At 40.5% G+C, this 16,416-nt stretch overlaps 1 protein-coding gene across 5 annotated transcripts in view; it reads right to left on the minus strand.

Annotated features, from left to right (window-relative positions):
* Window positions 1-403: 403 nt before the first annotated feature.
* The window catches only part of cntrl (centriolin), a 107,160-nt gene continuing 91,147 nt past the window's right edge, over window positions 404-16,416 (minus strand). For 4 of the 5 annotated variants that reach the window (XM_070447153.1, XM_070447152.1, XM_070447151.1 and 1 more), the window contains exons 30-34: window positions 12,029-12,222; window positions 8,169-8,387; window positions 7,663-7,725; window positions 5,080-5,277; window positions 4,160-4,873 (exon numbers count right to left, since the gene is read on the minus strand). In XM_070447153.1, the coding sequence (XP_070303254.1) occupies window positions 4,778-4,873; window positions 5,080-5,277; window positions 7,663-7,725; window positions 8,169-8,387; window positions 12,029-12,222 (770 nt within the window). In that variant the 3' untranslated portion in view covers window positions 4,160-4,777. Of the gene's footprint in view, window positions 774-4,159; window positions 4,874-5,079; window positions 5,278-7,662; window positions 7,726-8,168; window positions 8,388-12,028; window positions 12,223-16,416 lie in introns of those variants that run through there. The other variant, XM_070447154.1, reaches the window with a different exon arrangement.

A 16,416-nucleotide genomic window follows, 5' to 3' on the forward strand; every position in this document is an offset into this window, starting at 1 on the left:
TGCTACAGGCCTATTGTTGGTGACACTTTGGTATCTTGATAATATGAAGCTGTTTAAAGGACAAATCCATAGATGAAGCAATAACAAAATGGTCGCCCCGCCTCTGTTTTGGTAAAAAGCTGAGGGATGGGCCTGGAAAAATGTAACCACTCTCAGATTAATAGACAGAGCTATGGATTCAAGGACTAACCATCCATGATATCAAAATGATTGTTTTAACCATGATATGAGGCTATAGTGTTTGTTTATATTTACAATGTTTACAAACATTGGAGAAAAACAAGCTTATATTTTGTGTTCTCATGGAGTGTGACAGTTAAACTAAGCTCATGAGGCATTTATAAGTTACATTCTTCAATAATCAATGGATATACAGTACCAGTCAAAAGTTTGGACACACCTACTCATTCAAGGGTTTTTCTTTATTTTTACTATTTTCTACATTGTAGAGTGTTAAACAAATCCAAATATAGTTTACATGTTAGATTTTTCAAAGTAGCCACCGTTTGCCTTGATGACTGCTTTGCACACTCTTGGCATTCTCTCAACCAGCTTCACCTGGAATGCTTTTCCAACAGTCTTGAAGGAGTTTCCACATATGCTGGGCACTTGTTGGCTGCTTTTCCTTCACTCTGCGGTCCAACTCATCCCAAACCATCTCATTTGGGTTGAGGTTGGGTGATTGTGGAGGCCAGGTCATCTGATGCAGCACTCCATCACTCTCCTTGGTCAAATAGCCCTTACACAGCCTGGAGGTGTGTTGGGTCATTGTCCTGTTGAAAAACAAATGATAGTCCCACTAAGTGCAAACCATATGGGATGGCGTATCACTGCAGAATGTTGTGGTAGCCATGCTGGTTAAGTGTGGCCTTGAATTCTAAATAAGTCACAGACAGTGTCACCAGCAAAGCACCCCAACACCATCACACCTCCTCCTCCATGCTTCACAGTGGGAATCACACATGCAGAGATCATCCGTTCACCTACTCTGCGTCTCAAAGACATGGCCGGTTGGAACCAAAAATCTAAAATTTGGACTCATCAAACTAAAGGACAGATTTTCACCGGTATAATATCCATTGCTCATGTTTCTTGGCCCAAGTAAGTCTCTTCTTCCTTTGGTAGTGGTTTCTTTGCAGCAATTCAACCATGAAGGCCTGATTCACTGTCTCCTCTGAACAGTTGATGTTGAGATGTGTGTTACTTTTACTCAGTTAAGCATTTATTTGGGCTGCAATCTGAGGTGCAGTTAATTCTAATGAACTTATCCTCTCCAGCAGAGTTAACGCTGGGTCTTCCTTTCCTGTGGCGGTCCTCATGAGAGCCAGTTTCATCATAGATTGACTGACCTTCATGTTTTAAAGTAATGACGGACTGTCGTTTCTCTTTGCTTATTTGAGCTGTTCTTGCCATAATATGGACTTGGTCTTATCAAATCTTCTGTATACCACCTCTACCTTGTCACAACACAACTGATTGGCTCAAACGCATTAAGAAGAAAATAAATTCCACAAATTAACAAGACACACCTGTTAATTGAAATGCATTCCAGGTGACTACCTCATGAAGCTGTTTGAGAGAATGCCAAGAGTGTGCAAAGCTGTCATCAAGTTAAAGGGTGGCTATTTGAATAATCTGAAATATAAAATATATTTTGATTTGTTTAACACTTTTTTGGTTACTACATGATTCCATGTGTTATTTCATAGTTTTGACATCTTCACTATTATTGTAAAATAAAGAAAAACCCTTGAATGAGTAGGTGTTCTAAAACTTTTGACCGGTAGTGTATGTACGGTTACTGTGTTTTTTCTCCCTCTGGTTACACATGTGACATGCTGGTAGAAAAGAGGTTAAATGGATTTAAGTTGCCTTCATTAAAGTCCCCGGCCACTAGCAGCGCCGCCCCTGGAAGAGCATTTTCTTGTTTGCTTATGGCCTTATACAACACTAACAAACTTTAAAGTTATTCCACTAGATGCACCATCATATTTCTCTCCCCAAATGATAACCTTAAACTTTTCTAATTCCTTATGAGTAAAAGTGTAGTTATTTGTGATTAAATATGTGATCCAATTGCCCCACAGTTCAAAGTAATAAGGTTGATACAGTCTATCAAAGTAATCAAACCAGATATTTTAAAATTTAACTTTGACTATATTTCTCCGCTTCACTTAAGTAAAACATTTTAAACTTCTTCCACTGACACAAAAATACTTTCAAAAGAGCTGAAGCAAGTCACAGCATTTTTCTTCATGGAAAATTATAATCTAGTTATTATTGTGGTTTAAGTGTAGGGTGTTAGGGGACAAAATTTTACTTTGGTTCTGGTGTTATAATTTGTATTCCCAGTTATAGCTTCTCAGGAACACAAAACACTTTATTTCATGAGGATATGATTTACCATTGCTGCGATATCTTAATTTCAAATGAGCGGAAAATGTTAAAAAAAAGTTCACGGACAGGTTAATGTTAATCCCTAGTCAATAATGGTACCAAATAATTTGTCTGGATTACAAAATTCAACACGTTTTGTCCAATATCTCAAGATAGGGTGGTCCTACTGTTATGACATTTTCAGGGCTGATGTAAAACACACGATTCAAATAAAATAAAAAAGTGAAATTTTGCAAATGAAGCACTTAATATGCAAATGAGGCAGTACTAAATACATATTTACAGTAATTTAAGATCAACTCAAGGTAGGGTGGTCATATTAACAAATCTTCATGCAAAACTGAGTTTAACAATTTGAAACAATTGATGTAATTATTACAACTTTTTATACAACTTCATGCAAATTAGATCGTTAATACACACACACCACCCCGACATCACACAGCCACACACTTCTCACTAAATCTGAACTGTAACACAGCAGGTTACTAGTCTATTAACATAGCTTACTTCTAAGGTAGGCCTGAACCCGAGTTGGGTTACATTGTAATGTTATGTTGGGTTTTGATGAGTTACTCTGGTGATGGAGGATAAACTGCAGCAAATAATTAGCCTAGGCACAGACGAGAGAGTGAGCTTTGATAGTCTATCAAAGTAATCAGAACAGATATTTTTTATATATTTAACTTTGACTATATATTTTACCGCTTCACTTATGTAAAACATTTTAAACTACTTCCATAACCMAAAAAATACTTTCAAAGAGCTGAAGCAAGCCACATTTTTTTTGTGTCCTAATTTTTATGCCTATGTTCTTTTTTGCTATAGAAGCATTAGAATATGCTTTTTCCGATAATGTAAAGAAACGAAATATCTGATTTGGATGAACGTCTGTAGGATGATCTCAGAAAGTACCTTCTTTGATCCACGTTGGATGATCACACCATCTTGCGTTTTTCTTCTTTCAAAAATTTGTTAGAATCTCTTTTGGCATTGATGACAGCTGTGAGTCTTTTTGGGTAAGTCTCTAAGAGCTTTACACACCTAGATTGTTCAATATTTTCACATTCTTAAAATTCTTCAAGCTCTGTCAATTTGGTTGTTGATCATTGCTAGACAGCCATTTTCATGTCTTACCATAGATTTAAGCCGATTTAAGTCAAAACTGTAACAATGCCACTCAGGAACATTCAATGTTGTCTTTGTAAGTGACTCCAGTGTTGGTTTTAGGTTGTTATCCTGCTGAAAGGTGAATGTCTCCCAGTGTCTGTTGGAAAGCAGACTGAACCAGGTTTTCCTCTAGGATTTTGCCTGTGCTTAGCTCTATTCTGTTTCTTCTTATGCTGGAAAAACTCCTTAGTCCTTGCCAATGACGAGCATATCCATAACATGATGCAGCCACCACCATGCTTGAAAGTATGAAGAGTGGTACTCAGTGATGTGTAGTGTTGGATTTGCCCCAAAACATAACACTTTGCATTTAGGACATAAAGTTCATTACTTAACCACATTCTTTGCAGTTTTACTTTAGTGCCTTATTGCAAATAGGATGCATGTTTTGGAATATTTTTATTCTTCCAATTAGGGTAGTATTGTGGAGTAACTACAAAGTTGTTGACTCATCCTCAGTTCTGTCACAGCCAATGTTATTAATTTGATATAGTAGGCAGATAAATTAAGTCACCAATTATCAACAATTATTAGTCCACTCAAGTTCCTACATTGGTATGAAAGGTATATTAGATAGACATTGCAAAAAATGAAGAGACTAAACTGAAAGAGTTTATTTTCATGCTTTAGCCGGATGCTAGGAATTAAATGCTACCGTGACTGGATAGCTTGTAAATAAATGAGACATTGATATTAAAAAGTAAAAAAATATACCAATATATGTCATACAAAAAACAAGCATATTCATAGGCAAAAATGTAATTGAATTTGCCCAAAAAACTTCTCGAACTAGTTGAGGTAGTGGAAACTATGTTAAGGATACAGTACTTCTTAAGCCACACACATATATATATACTTGTATAGTTATGAATATATATATATATTTTTTTTTATCTTGCTTGATGATCCTGCTGACAGGCCAAGTGCACTTTGGATGGATGAGAGACTGTTCCTCTTCACCCTGGGTAAATATTGCTGTGATGGTGGGTCATGTTTAGGCATGCCACACCAAACAGACAGGATGACTGTTCACGCTCTAAGGTAAAGTTTCCCCTAGGTAGTGATCTAGGATCAGCTTCCCTCCCCCAATCCTAACCTCAACCATTAGTGGGGAAATGCAAAGATGACCCAGGATCAGCATCTAGGGGCAACTTCACCCTACACCGAGGCTGGGAGGCTGTCAGAGGCCTGGACTCAGCCTGGGGCCTGGCTACTTCTCAAGTAGTGTAGGATCCAGTCTCACAGGTTTGTGGGACACCCCCGCCTGCGCACTCTCCTGGAGACGCCATTTCTCTGGAGCATCTGGCTAAACAGATCAAGACCGAGACTGTATTGTTAAGAACTGATTTCCACTTGTAGTTTATGGATACAATGAATCTACATGAACTATTAGGGTGGTTCTAAAATAAATGTATACCATACAGTAAACAGTACCATGGCAAATCACATAAATTCCTTTTACTGATGGATGAATGTAGCTGCTATAAGTGCTCTTAGACAAGGGTTCCTTACCTTTTTGCTCACACTTACAGAGCCTTGTTTAAGTGGGGTCTCAGAGGAGCTCAGAGAGAGGGAGTCCGAGGTGCAGTTGCCGAGCAGTTGGCCCAGCTTGTCCACTCGTCTGCTCAGCCCCAGTAGACTCCCCTCGGTCTGCTGCCTGCGCTGGTTCAGAAACTCTTCCTGAGACCACATGCGTCTGCCCAGCTGAGACTGGCGAGGACAACAGAACAGTCAGAAACAAATGAAGAATGGCATAGATAGGCCTTCCCTGCCCATCTGTGACCCAGAAATCTAGGCGTATGTCACACGTCACTACATCACAGGAGAGGCATTTGCACGAAGACATTTTAATTTTTTATCAAAATGCGTTTTTGGGCTGAAACACCATCTGGAACATGTGAACTTTCATGTGCCTTAATAACAAACTTGTATGACATCTGTAAAAATAAATTATGAGCCTGGTTGGTTTAGCCATGGGGGAAAAAAAACAGGAACCTTCCCGCTAGCCATGATTGGCCTAACCCTAGATAATGGATGGGCTGGACATGGCGAGAGATGAGTTCGGATTGGTCTGCCATGTAGCATGCTCAAATCAAATTTTATTTGTCACATACACATGGTTAGCAGATGTTAATGCGAGTGTAGCGAAATGTTTGTGCTTCTAGTTCTGACCATGCAGTAATATCTAATAAGAAATCTAACCTAACAATTTCACAACAACTACCTTATACACACAAGTGTAAAGGAATGAATGAGAATATGTACATACAAATATATGAATGAGCGATGGCCGAACGGCATAGGCAAGATGCAGTAGATGGCATAGAGTACAGTATATACATATGAGATGAGTAATGTAGGGTATGTAAACATTATATAAAGTGGCATTGTTTAAAGTGGCTAGTGATACATTTATTACATACATTTTTTCAATATTAAAGTGGCTAGAGATGAGTCAGTATGTTGGCAGCAGCCACTCAATGTTTGTGATGGCTGTTTATCAGTCTGATGGCCTTGAGATAGAAGTCGTTTTTCAGTCTCTCGGTCCCCGCTTTGATGCATCTGTACTGACCTCGCCTTCTGGATGATAGCGGGGTGAACAGGCAGTGACTCGGGTGGTTGTTGTCCTTGATGATCTTTTTGGCCTTCTTGTGACATCAGGTGGTGTAGGTGTCCTGAAGGGCAGGTAGTTTGCCCCCGGTGATGCGTTGTGCAGACCTCACTACCCTCTGGAGAGCCTTATGGTTGTGTGCGGAGCATTTGCCGTACCAGGCGGTGATACAGCCCGACAGGATGCTCTCGATTGTGCATCTGTAAAAGTTTGTGAGTGTTTTTGGTGACAAGCCAAATTTCTTCAGCCTCCTGAGGTTGAAGAGGCGCTGCTGCGCCTTCTTCACCACGCTGTCTGTGTGGGTGGACCATTTCAGTTTGTCCGTGATGTGTATGCCGAGGAACTTAAAACGTTCCACCTTCTCCACTACTGTCCCGTCGATGTGGATAGGGGGCTGCTCCCTCTGCTGCTTCTCTCGATAACATGAGCTGCTCAGTATGTGTAGATAATCCTTTCTACTGTGGATCTTTTTAAAGATATCATGAATAACTGCAAAAGTGTGGCTACTGCTCTCAGCAATGCTGCCCTGAATTTAACAGGCGCTATCGACAAAGATCAGTGGGAAAAAGTTGTGATGGACTACTTTCTGAAGGGGGATCGTGCGCCACGCTGACGCGCTCTGACTATAAAAATGAATCAGACATTTAGATTTTTTTTTATATTGAACGAAACATTGTAGAGTCTTCTGATGACAGTGATGGGGAAGAAACGGCGCTCAATAGTATTGTTGTCGCGGAAGAAGTTGACCGAGTTTTGAAATCCGTAAAAATGCCCAGTGGAAGCAGAGTATGATTGCAAATGCGATGGGAGTCGAAAAGAGAACACAGAAGGCTGTTGTATAAAACCCCTGTCTCCGGATTACATCTTCAAACTAAGGGAAACCATGGCATCCATGACAGAGAGGGAGAAGCGTTCATCCATGAATATGGGTAAGAGTCTAGCTACATTTTCAGATATTATACATTTCAAATTTTGTCAGAAAGTCGTTTTCACTGCAAGTTAAAGCGTACTGTTAGCTAGCAGGCAACATTAGCTGGCTGGCTCGCTAGCTAACGTTAAGTGTATGAGCTGTGTATTAATATTAATCGCATCTCAGAAATACATTTGCATTGCTAGTTATAGCCTAATGTTAGCTAGCTAGCTAACATTGAACCAAGTTGGTTAGCTTTAGCTTCCTGCAGATTAATGCATGGTGCATGGTAGTATGGGCTGGGATTATGGGTCTAAACAAAATACTCCACTATGCAAGTAACCATTTCACTGTAGGGTTTACACCTTCTGTATCCTGGTCATGTGACAAAATACATTTTATTTTATGTAGTGTGTGTTTACCAGAGACGGTAATGTGAAAAACAACATGACCTGCACCAAAGTCAGATTAGGATGTAGGCCAAGGACTAGAGAAAGTGTATTTTTACTACTACTTTCCCCACAACATGAGATGAAGCATACTAGAATGTAAAGACAAGTTGGGGTAGTCGTACCTTCAGGAGGTCCTCCTGCTGTCGAAGTCTCTCTCTTAGCACCTCTCCCCTCCACTGCTCATCCTGAAGACAGATGCAGAGAAACACAGACCTGTCATCGCTTCAGAGGAATTCCTACACTGTACTGTACACTCCATCAATCTAAGGAACACAGGCAAGACCTCTGCCTGCTAGTGATGGTAGAACAGCGGTTCTGCAGTAATCTTTGTTACAAGGTATTTCACATGAGGTATGATGAAAATGTAAGTATGTTAAACTCAAATACCAAAAGTTAACCACAGACACAAATCTTGGGCATTGCTCAAAAAAGCTTTGTACACACAGACTTGAAGCCTGGTCTCAGATATGTTTGTGCTCTTGCCTTTGTCATTGTCAAGCTAAACAATTCCATAAGGTGTTGGCAAGAGAGCAGAAATAGACTGGCAACCAGGCTAACAGACTTGTGTGTGCAGCACAAACTAGATATGACAGGGAGAGATGTAAAGGTAGCAAAGCTGAGGCATTACAGTAGGATTGCAGGCTGGCCTAGGCACGGCTGGGGTTGAGTAGAGGGGGTAGTTCTCTTTGTGGTCGTCAGTGTCTGAGGAGGAGGAATCTTGGTCAGGGGCGAGGGGCAGCTCTACCATCCCACTGTTCAGCTCTGCCTTGACGTCAGTCTTCAGCCAACGCATGGCTTCCTTGATCTCCCTCAGACGGCTCTCGCCCCCCTCCTCTTGACTGCGCAGCTGAGGGACACAACAGATTACATAACAGAATGCAACTTCATACTCTGTACTGAAAGTGCTCCATCTTGAAAACTTGACTGCTGATATGCATGATTTTCTTTATTGTATTAACAGTGGACTAATGAACAAAATATTAAAAAGATAGCTTTTGAGTGTAGTTTAAATGCCCAAAACAGTAATCTACTTTTTCGAGCTGAAAGACGATGGCTATAGCTTACCTATGATGTGCAACAATTTAAGTCAATAAGTCATCGTTTTAGTAAAAGTATGATATATTTGGGTTTGAAGTGACAAATCTGAACTGCCCACTATGTGCAAATCTCCATTGCTTTGTTTGGTGTAACGTTAGCTAGAAGTGTCTACCCAGATAATGAAAAGGCACCCGCGAAAGAAAATAAGGAAATTAAAGTTACATGCCATTTGCGGCATGCATGATCATGAGCAAAGTCATTGTAGCCTATCATTTCACTTCCCCTGTGAGAAACCAAGTGCATGGGCTGACTTGGCTTTGCCACAGCCGAAGCCTGTCAGCAGCCCACCTACCAAAGGTTGCACAGTGATTCTTTCTAAATATTTTGATGGCGGATTTGCGGCCGCAATTTATGGAAGACTCTTTTGGAGATGACAATAGATGGTCAAATATAGGCCAGTGGTTTCTATCGGTGATGAAGTTTTCCCTAAATCAATGCTTATGACAAATCCAGCTCCAGAACCAGTCAGAGCCAGCTGGCCAATCTTTTGAATTCTGCATTTTAAAAACAAACAAAAAAACACTCCAGTTCCTTGATTTTCTCAATGACGTGACCCATCAGACAGGTTGGGAGATATACACTGAGTGTACAAAACATTAGGTACATCTACTCTTTCCATAACATTGCCTTCAGAAAGTATTCACACCCATTGACTTTTTCCAAATTTTCTTGTGTTAGTCTGAATTTAAAACAGATTAAATTTTGTGTCACTGGCCTACAAACAATATCCCATAATGTCAAAGTTTGTTATGGCAAGCCTAAAATTAGTTTAACAAGTCATATAATAAGTTGCATTGACTCACTCTGTGTGCAATAATAGTTTAACATGATTTTTGAATGACTACCTCACATCTCTGTACCCCACACATACAATTCTCTGTAGGGTCCCTCAGCCGAGCAGTGTATTTCAAAAGCAGATTCAACCAAAGACCAGAGAGGTTTTCCAATGCCTCACAAAGAAGGATAAAAAAAGCAGCCATTGAATATCCCTTTGAGCATGGTGAAGTTAATTACACTTTGGACGGTGTATCAATAAACCCACACACTACAAAGATACAGGCGTCCTTCTTAACTCAGTTGCCGGAGAGGAAGGAAACCGCTCAGGGATTTCACCATGAGGCCAATGGTGACTTAAAAACAGTTTCTTACTTTAATGGCTGTGATAGGAGAAAACTGAGGATGGATCAACAACATTGTAGTTACTCCACAATATTAATCTAAATGAAAGAGTGAAAAGAAGGAGGCATGTACAGGATACAAATATTCCAAAACACGCATCCTGTTTGCAATAAGGAACTAAAGAAAAACTGCAAAAAATATGGCAAAGAAGCATAATAGAGCTGTGCACAGGAAAAAACCTAGAGGAAAACCTGGTTCAGTCTGCTTTCCAACAGACACTTGGAGACAAATTCACCTTTCAGCAAGACAATAACCTAAAACACAAGGCCAAATATATAGTATAATATAGTATATATTGCTTACCAAGACGACACTGAATGTTCGAGTTACATTTTTGACTTAAATAGGCCTGAAATTCCATGGCAAGACTTGAAAATGGCTGTCTAGCAATAATCAACAACAAACTTGACAGAGTTGTACAATCCAGGTGTGCAAAGCTCTTAGATAATTACCCAGAAAGACTCACAGCTGTAATCGCTGCCAAAGGTGATTCTGACATGACTCAGGAGGTTGAATAGTTATGTACTGTATATTACTGTTATTTTTCATAAATGTTTTACAAATGTCAGCATTTTTCTTCCACTTTGGCATTAGAGTATTTTGTGTAGATCGGTGACAGTCTGAATCCATTTGAATCCCACCTTGTAAGACAATAAAATGTGGAAAAAGTCAAGGGGTGTGAATACCACGTGAATCCATGTGAAAGCGATGATCTCTTATTGATGTCACCTGTTAAATCCACTTCAATCAGTGTAGATGAAGGGGAGAAGACAAGTTTAAGAAGGATTTTTAAGCCTTGAGACAATTGAGACATGGATTGTGTATGTGTGTCTTTCAGAGGGTGCATGGGCAAGACAAAATATTTAAGTGTCTTTGAATGGGGTATGGTAACAGGTGCATCGGTTTGAGTGTGTCAAGAACTGCAATGTTGCTGCTGGGTTTTCACGCTCAACAGCTTCCAGTGTGTATCAAGAATGGTCCACTAGTCAAAGGATATCCAGCCAACTTGACAACTTTGGGAAGCATTGGAGTCAACATGGGCCAGCATCCCTGTGGAACACTTTCTAAACCTTGTAGTCTCATGCCCCAACGAATTGAGGTTGTTCTGAGGGCAAAAGGGGGTGCAAATCAATATTAGGAAGGTGTTCCTAATGTTTTGTACACTCAGTCTACATTTGAAGGTCTAACTCTGTAACTAACTCCAACTCTGTAGTGGAGATGTACAGAACATTGTCTCTGAGGCCCATCATCTCCTTGGACACTGTGTTGAGCTCCTTCTGCAGGCCTCTGGCCTTCTGGTTGTTGTCCTGTGCAGCCTGATCTACCATGGCCAGCTCCCAGCCATTCAGGACATGCATAGCAAGCGGTGTCTGAGGAAGGCCCAAAAAATTTCCCAAAACTCCGGCCACCCCTTCTATAGACTGTTCTCTCTGCTTCCTTCCGGTAGGCGGTACCAGAGTATCAGGTCTCGGACCAACAGGCTCCGAGACAGTTTCTACCCCCAAGCAATGAGACTTTTAAACAGCTAGATAATAGCTGCCCACCCCCACCTAGGTCTCTAGCGCCACACACACACACACACACACACACACACACACACACACACACACACACACACACACACACACACACACACACACACACACACAACTTATGATGCTGCTATATTGTTTAATATTATTATTATTTATCCTGTTACCAATCACTTTCTCCGAAACCCTGCAAATTTGCCACTCAGATTGCCTAAATATGTCAACAGAGACTATGAGCGACACATTTCATTCTTCTTAATCTCGGAAACGAAGAATTGAAATTGCTTCAGATGCTCGATTAGGTTCTGGGGGAAGATGTAGGAGAAAAGATACTAACGAGACTAGCGAAGTCTCCAACCGCCTGAACGGAAACTCACAGCCAACACATGGGCCAACTGTCCCCACCCCTTCCGAAAATTAGAAAGATGCGAACACCTGCGAAATCGTTATTTTTCCAAATGATCATTGATGAAAAAATGTGCACCGGAACAGAGTTCCAAATTAGTTCCTCCTTAGTCGTCGCAACCCAGTCTGATGACAGACGCTACGATACCATCCTGTTAAAATGGTACAGCAATGAAAAATACGTAGATATCCACTAAGTTTAAGTGAAAAGCCAGTAGCCATCCATAGATATCCCTCCCTATCATCTATCCATCCATCCATTCCTATGACCCACCTGCACTGTCTCCTTAAGTTTCTCTTGGTGGGCGTGCTCGCAGCTCTTCTGGGCCTGCAGCCTGCTCTCGGCAGTCCTCCTCTCCTCCTGCATACACTGCACCTCCACCCGACACGCCCCCAGCTCCTCCTGCAGCGTAAGCAGCTCCTCAGCCTGCTCCTGCAGCTGGGCCTCCCTCTCACACAGCTCCTGCCCTGGGATCACATTCACACACACACACACACACACACACACACACACACACACACACACACACACACACACACACACACACACACACAGTCAGGTAACAAACTGCTTCAGGTGTGGATGGACAAACCAGGCAGGCAAAAAACCAGCAAACACTGCAGTGAAGATTGGTGATAGGAACGATGATGAAAGATAAAGTGTATTGAGATCAGACCTGAGTTCAAAGAGTATTTGCTTTCTTTCAAATACAGTACCAGTCAAAAGTTTGGACGCACCTACTCATTCAAGGGTTTTTCTGTATTTTTACTATTTTCTACATTGTAGAATAATAGTGAAGACATCCAAATGATGAAATAACACATATGGAATTATGTATTAAGCAAAAAAAAAAGTGTTAAACAAATTCTTCAAAGTAGCCACCCTTTGCCTTGACAGCTTTGCACACTCATGGCATTCTCTCAACCAGCTTCATGAGGAATGCTTTTCCAGCAGTCTTGAAGAAGTTCAGACATATGCTGAGCACTTGTTGGCTGCTTTCCTTCACTCCGCGGTCCAACTCATCCCAAACCATCTCAATTGGGTTGAGGCCGGGTAATTGTTGAAGCCAGATCATCTGATGCAGCACGCCATCACTCTCCTTGATCAAATAGCCATTACACAGCCTGGAGGTGTGTTGGGTCATTGTTCCTGTTGAAAAAATAAATGATAGTCCCACTAAGCGCAAACCAGATAGGATGGCGTATCAATTAGAGGTTGACCGATTAATCGGATTGGCCGATTAATTAGGGCCGATTTCAAGTTTCATAACAATCGGAAATCGGTAATTTTGCACGCCGATTTACGCCGAATAATAATTTTTATTTATTTTTTAACACCTTTATTTAACTAGGCAAGTCAGTTAAGAACACATTCTTATTTTCAATGACGGCCTAGGAACGGTGGGTTAACTGCCTTGTTCAGGGGCAGAACAACAGATTTTTACCTTGTCAGCTCAGGGATTCAATCTTGCAACCTTACGGTTATCTAGTCCAACGCTCTAACCACCTGCCTCACGAGGAGCCCGCCTGTTACGCGAATGCAGTAAGAAGCCAGGGTAAGTTGCTAGCTAGCATTAAACTTATCTTATAAAAAACAATCAATCAATCATAATCACTAGTTATAACTACACATGGTTGATGATATTACTAGTTTATGTAGCGTGTCCTGTGTTGCATATAATTGATGCCGGCGCATTCGCGAAAAAAGACTCGTTGCTCCAACGTGTACCTAACCATAAACATCAATGCCTTTCTTAAAATCAATACACAGAAGTATATATTTTTAAACCTGCATATTTAGCTGAAAGAAATCCAGGTTAGCAGGCAATATTAACCAGGTGAAATTGTGTCACTTCTTGCGTTCATTGCACGCAGAGTCAGAGTATATGCAACAGTTTGGGCCGCCTGGCTCATTGCGAACTAATTTGCCAGAATTTTACGTAATTTATGACATAACATTGAAGGTTGTGCAATGTAACAGGAATATTTAGACTTATGGATGCCACCCGTTAGATAAAATACGGAACGGTTCCGTATTTCACTAAAATAATAATGTTTTGTTTTCGAGATGATAGTTTCCGGATTCGACCATATTAATGACCTAAGGTCGTATTTCTGTGTGTTATTATGTTATAATTAAGTCTATGATTTGATAGAGCAGTCTGACTGAGCGATGGTAGGCACCAGCAGGCTCGTAAGCATTCATTCAAACAGCACTTTCGTGCGTTTTGCCAGCAGCTCTTCGCAATGCTTCAAGCATTGCGCTGTTTATGACTTCAAGCCTATCAACTCCCGAGATTAGGCTGGTGTAACCGATGTGAAATGGCTAGCTAGTTAGCGGGGTGCACGCTAATAGCGTTTCAAACGTCACTCGCTCTGAGACTTGGAGTACTTGTTCCCCTTGCTCTGCATGGGTAACACTGCTTCGAGGGTGGCTGTTGTCGATGTGTTCCTGGTTCGAGCCCAGAGGTAGCAAGCGAGGAGAGGGATGGAAGCTATACTGTTACACTGGAAATACTAAAGTGCCTATAAGAACATCCAATAGTCAAAGGTATATGAAATACAAATCGTATAGAGAGAAATAGTCCTATAATTCCTATAATAACTACAACCTAAAACGTCTTACCTGGGAATATTGAAGACTCATGTTAAAAGGAACCACCAGCTTTCATATGTTCTCATGTTCTGAGCAAGGAACTTAAACGTTAGCTTTCTTACATGGCACATATTGCACTTTTACTTTCTTCTCCAACACTTTGTTTTTGCATTATTTAAACCAAATTGAACATGTTTCATTATTTATTTGAGGCTAAATTGATTTTATTGATGTATTATATTAAGTTAAAATAAGTGTTAACTCCAAGTCTAAGTTAACTCTAATGAACTTATCCTCTGCAGCAGAGGTAATTCTGGGTCCTCATTAGAGCCAGTTTCATCATAGCCCTTGATGGTTTTTGCGACTGCACTTTTACTCATTGACTGACCTTCATGTCTAAAAGTAATGATGGACTGTCATTTCTCTTTGCTTATTTGAGCTGTTTTTGCCATAATATGGAATTTGACCAAATATGGCTATCTTCTGTATACCACCCCTACCTTGTCACAACACAACTGATTGGTTCAAACGCATTAAGAAGAAAATAAATTCCACAAATTAACTTTTAACAAGGCACACCTGTTAATTTAAATGCATGGTTGAGAGAATGCCAAGAGAATGCAAAGCTGTCATCAAGGGAAAGGGTAGCTACTTTAAAGAATCTAAAAAATATATAATATATTTTGATTTGTTTAACACTTTTTTGGTTACTACATGATTCCATATGTTATTTAATACTTTTGATGTCTTCACTAAAATAGTAATAATAAAGAAAAACCCTAGAATGAGTACGTGTTCTAAAACTTTTGACTGGTACTGTATGTCTTTCAAACTCTTTGGAGCATTTGATTGAGCCTGCGTGTGGCGTCAGATGGGCAGGCTTTGTACTTTGGGGACTATACCATTGGTTCCATGGTGCCAGGTAAGCTCAATCAAAGTATTTGAAAGAAAACTAATATTATTTTAACCCTGGTTGAGAGCGAGAGTACAGCGATAGCGAGCAAATAAGGAGTCTAAGTCTAATAGGAAGTTTACATACACCTTAGACAAATACATTCTAACTCAGTTTTTCACAATTCCTGACATTTGATCTGAGTAAAAATGCCCTGTCTTAGGTCAGTTAGGATCACCACTTCATTTTTAGAATGTGAAATGTCAGAATAATAGTAGAGAGAAGTATTTATTTCAGCTTTTATTTCTTTCATCACATTCCCAGTGGGTCATAAGTTTACATACACTCTATTAGTATTGTCATGTTCGTCATAAGGAGTAGACCAAGATGCAGCGTGGTATGTTTCCATCCTTTATTTTGGAATAGAAAAACTTCAAACAAAACGAACAAACGAAACGTAAAGCTAGAATAATGCTCACAGGCAACTATACATAGACAAGATCCCACAAAGCACAATGGGTTAATGGCTACCTAAATATGATCCCCAATCAGAGACAACGATAAACAGCTGCCTCTGATTGGGAACCATACTAGGCCAACATAGAAATATAATTCCCACATCCCGACCTAACCAACATAGAGAATAAAAGCTATCTATGGTCAGGGCGTGACAAGTATTTTGTAGCATTGCTTTAAATTGTTTAACTTGGGTCAAATGTTTTGGGTAGCCTTCCACAATAAGTTGGGTGGATTTTGGCAAATTCATCCTGACTCAGCTGGTGTAACTGAGACAGGTTTGCCTCATTGCTCGCAAACGCTTTTTCAGTTCTGCCCACACATTTTCTATAGGATTGAGGTGATGGCCACCCCAATACCTTGACTTTGTTGTCCTTAAGCCATTTTGCCAAAACTTTGGAAGTATGCGTGGGGTCATTGTCCATTTGGAAGACTCAATTGCGCCCAAGCTTTAACTTCCTGACTGATGTCTTGAGATGTTGCTTCAATATGTCCACATCATTTTCATTCATCATGATACCATCTATTTTGTGAAGTACACCAGTCCCTCCTGCAGCAAAGCACCCCCCCACAACTTGATGCTGCCACCCCCGTGCTTCACGGATGGGATGGTGTTCTTCGGCTTGCAAGCCTCCCCCTTTTTCCTCCAAACATAACA

The sequence above is a fragment of the Salvelinus sp. IW2-2015 genome, linkage group LG15 (genome assembly GCF_002910315.2).
Source record: "Salvelinus sp. IW2-2015 linkage group LG15, ASM291031v2, whole genome shotgun sequence".
NCBI lineage: Eukaryota > Metazoa > Chordata > Actinopteri > Salmoniformes > Salmonidae > Salvelinus > Salvelinus sp. IW2-2015.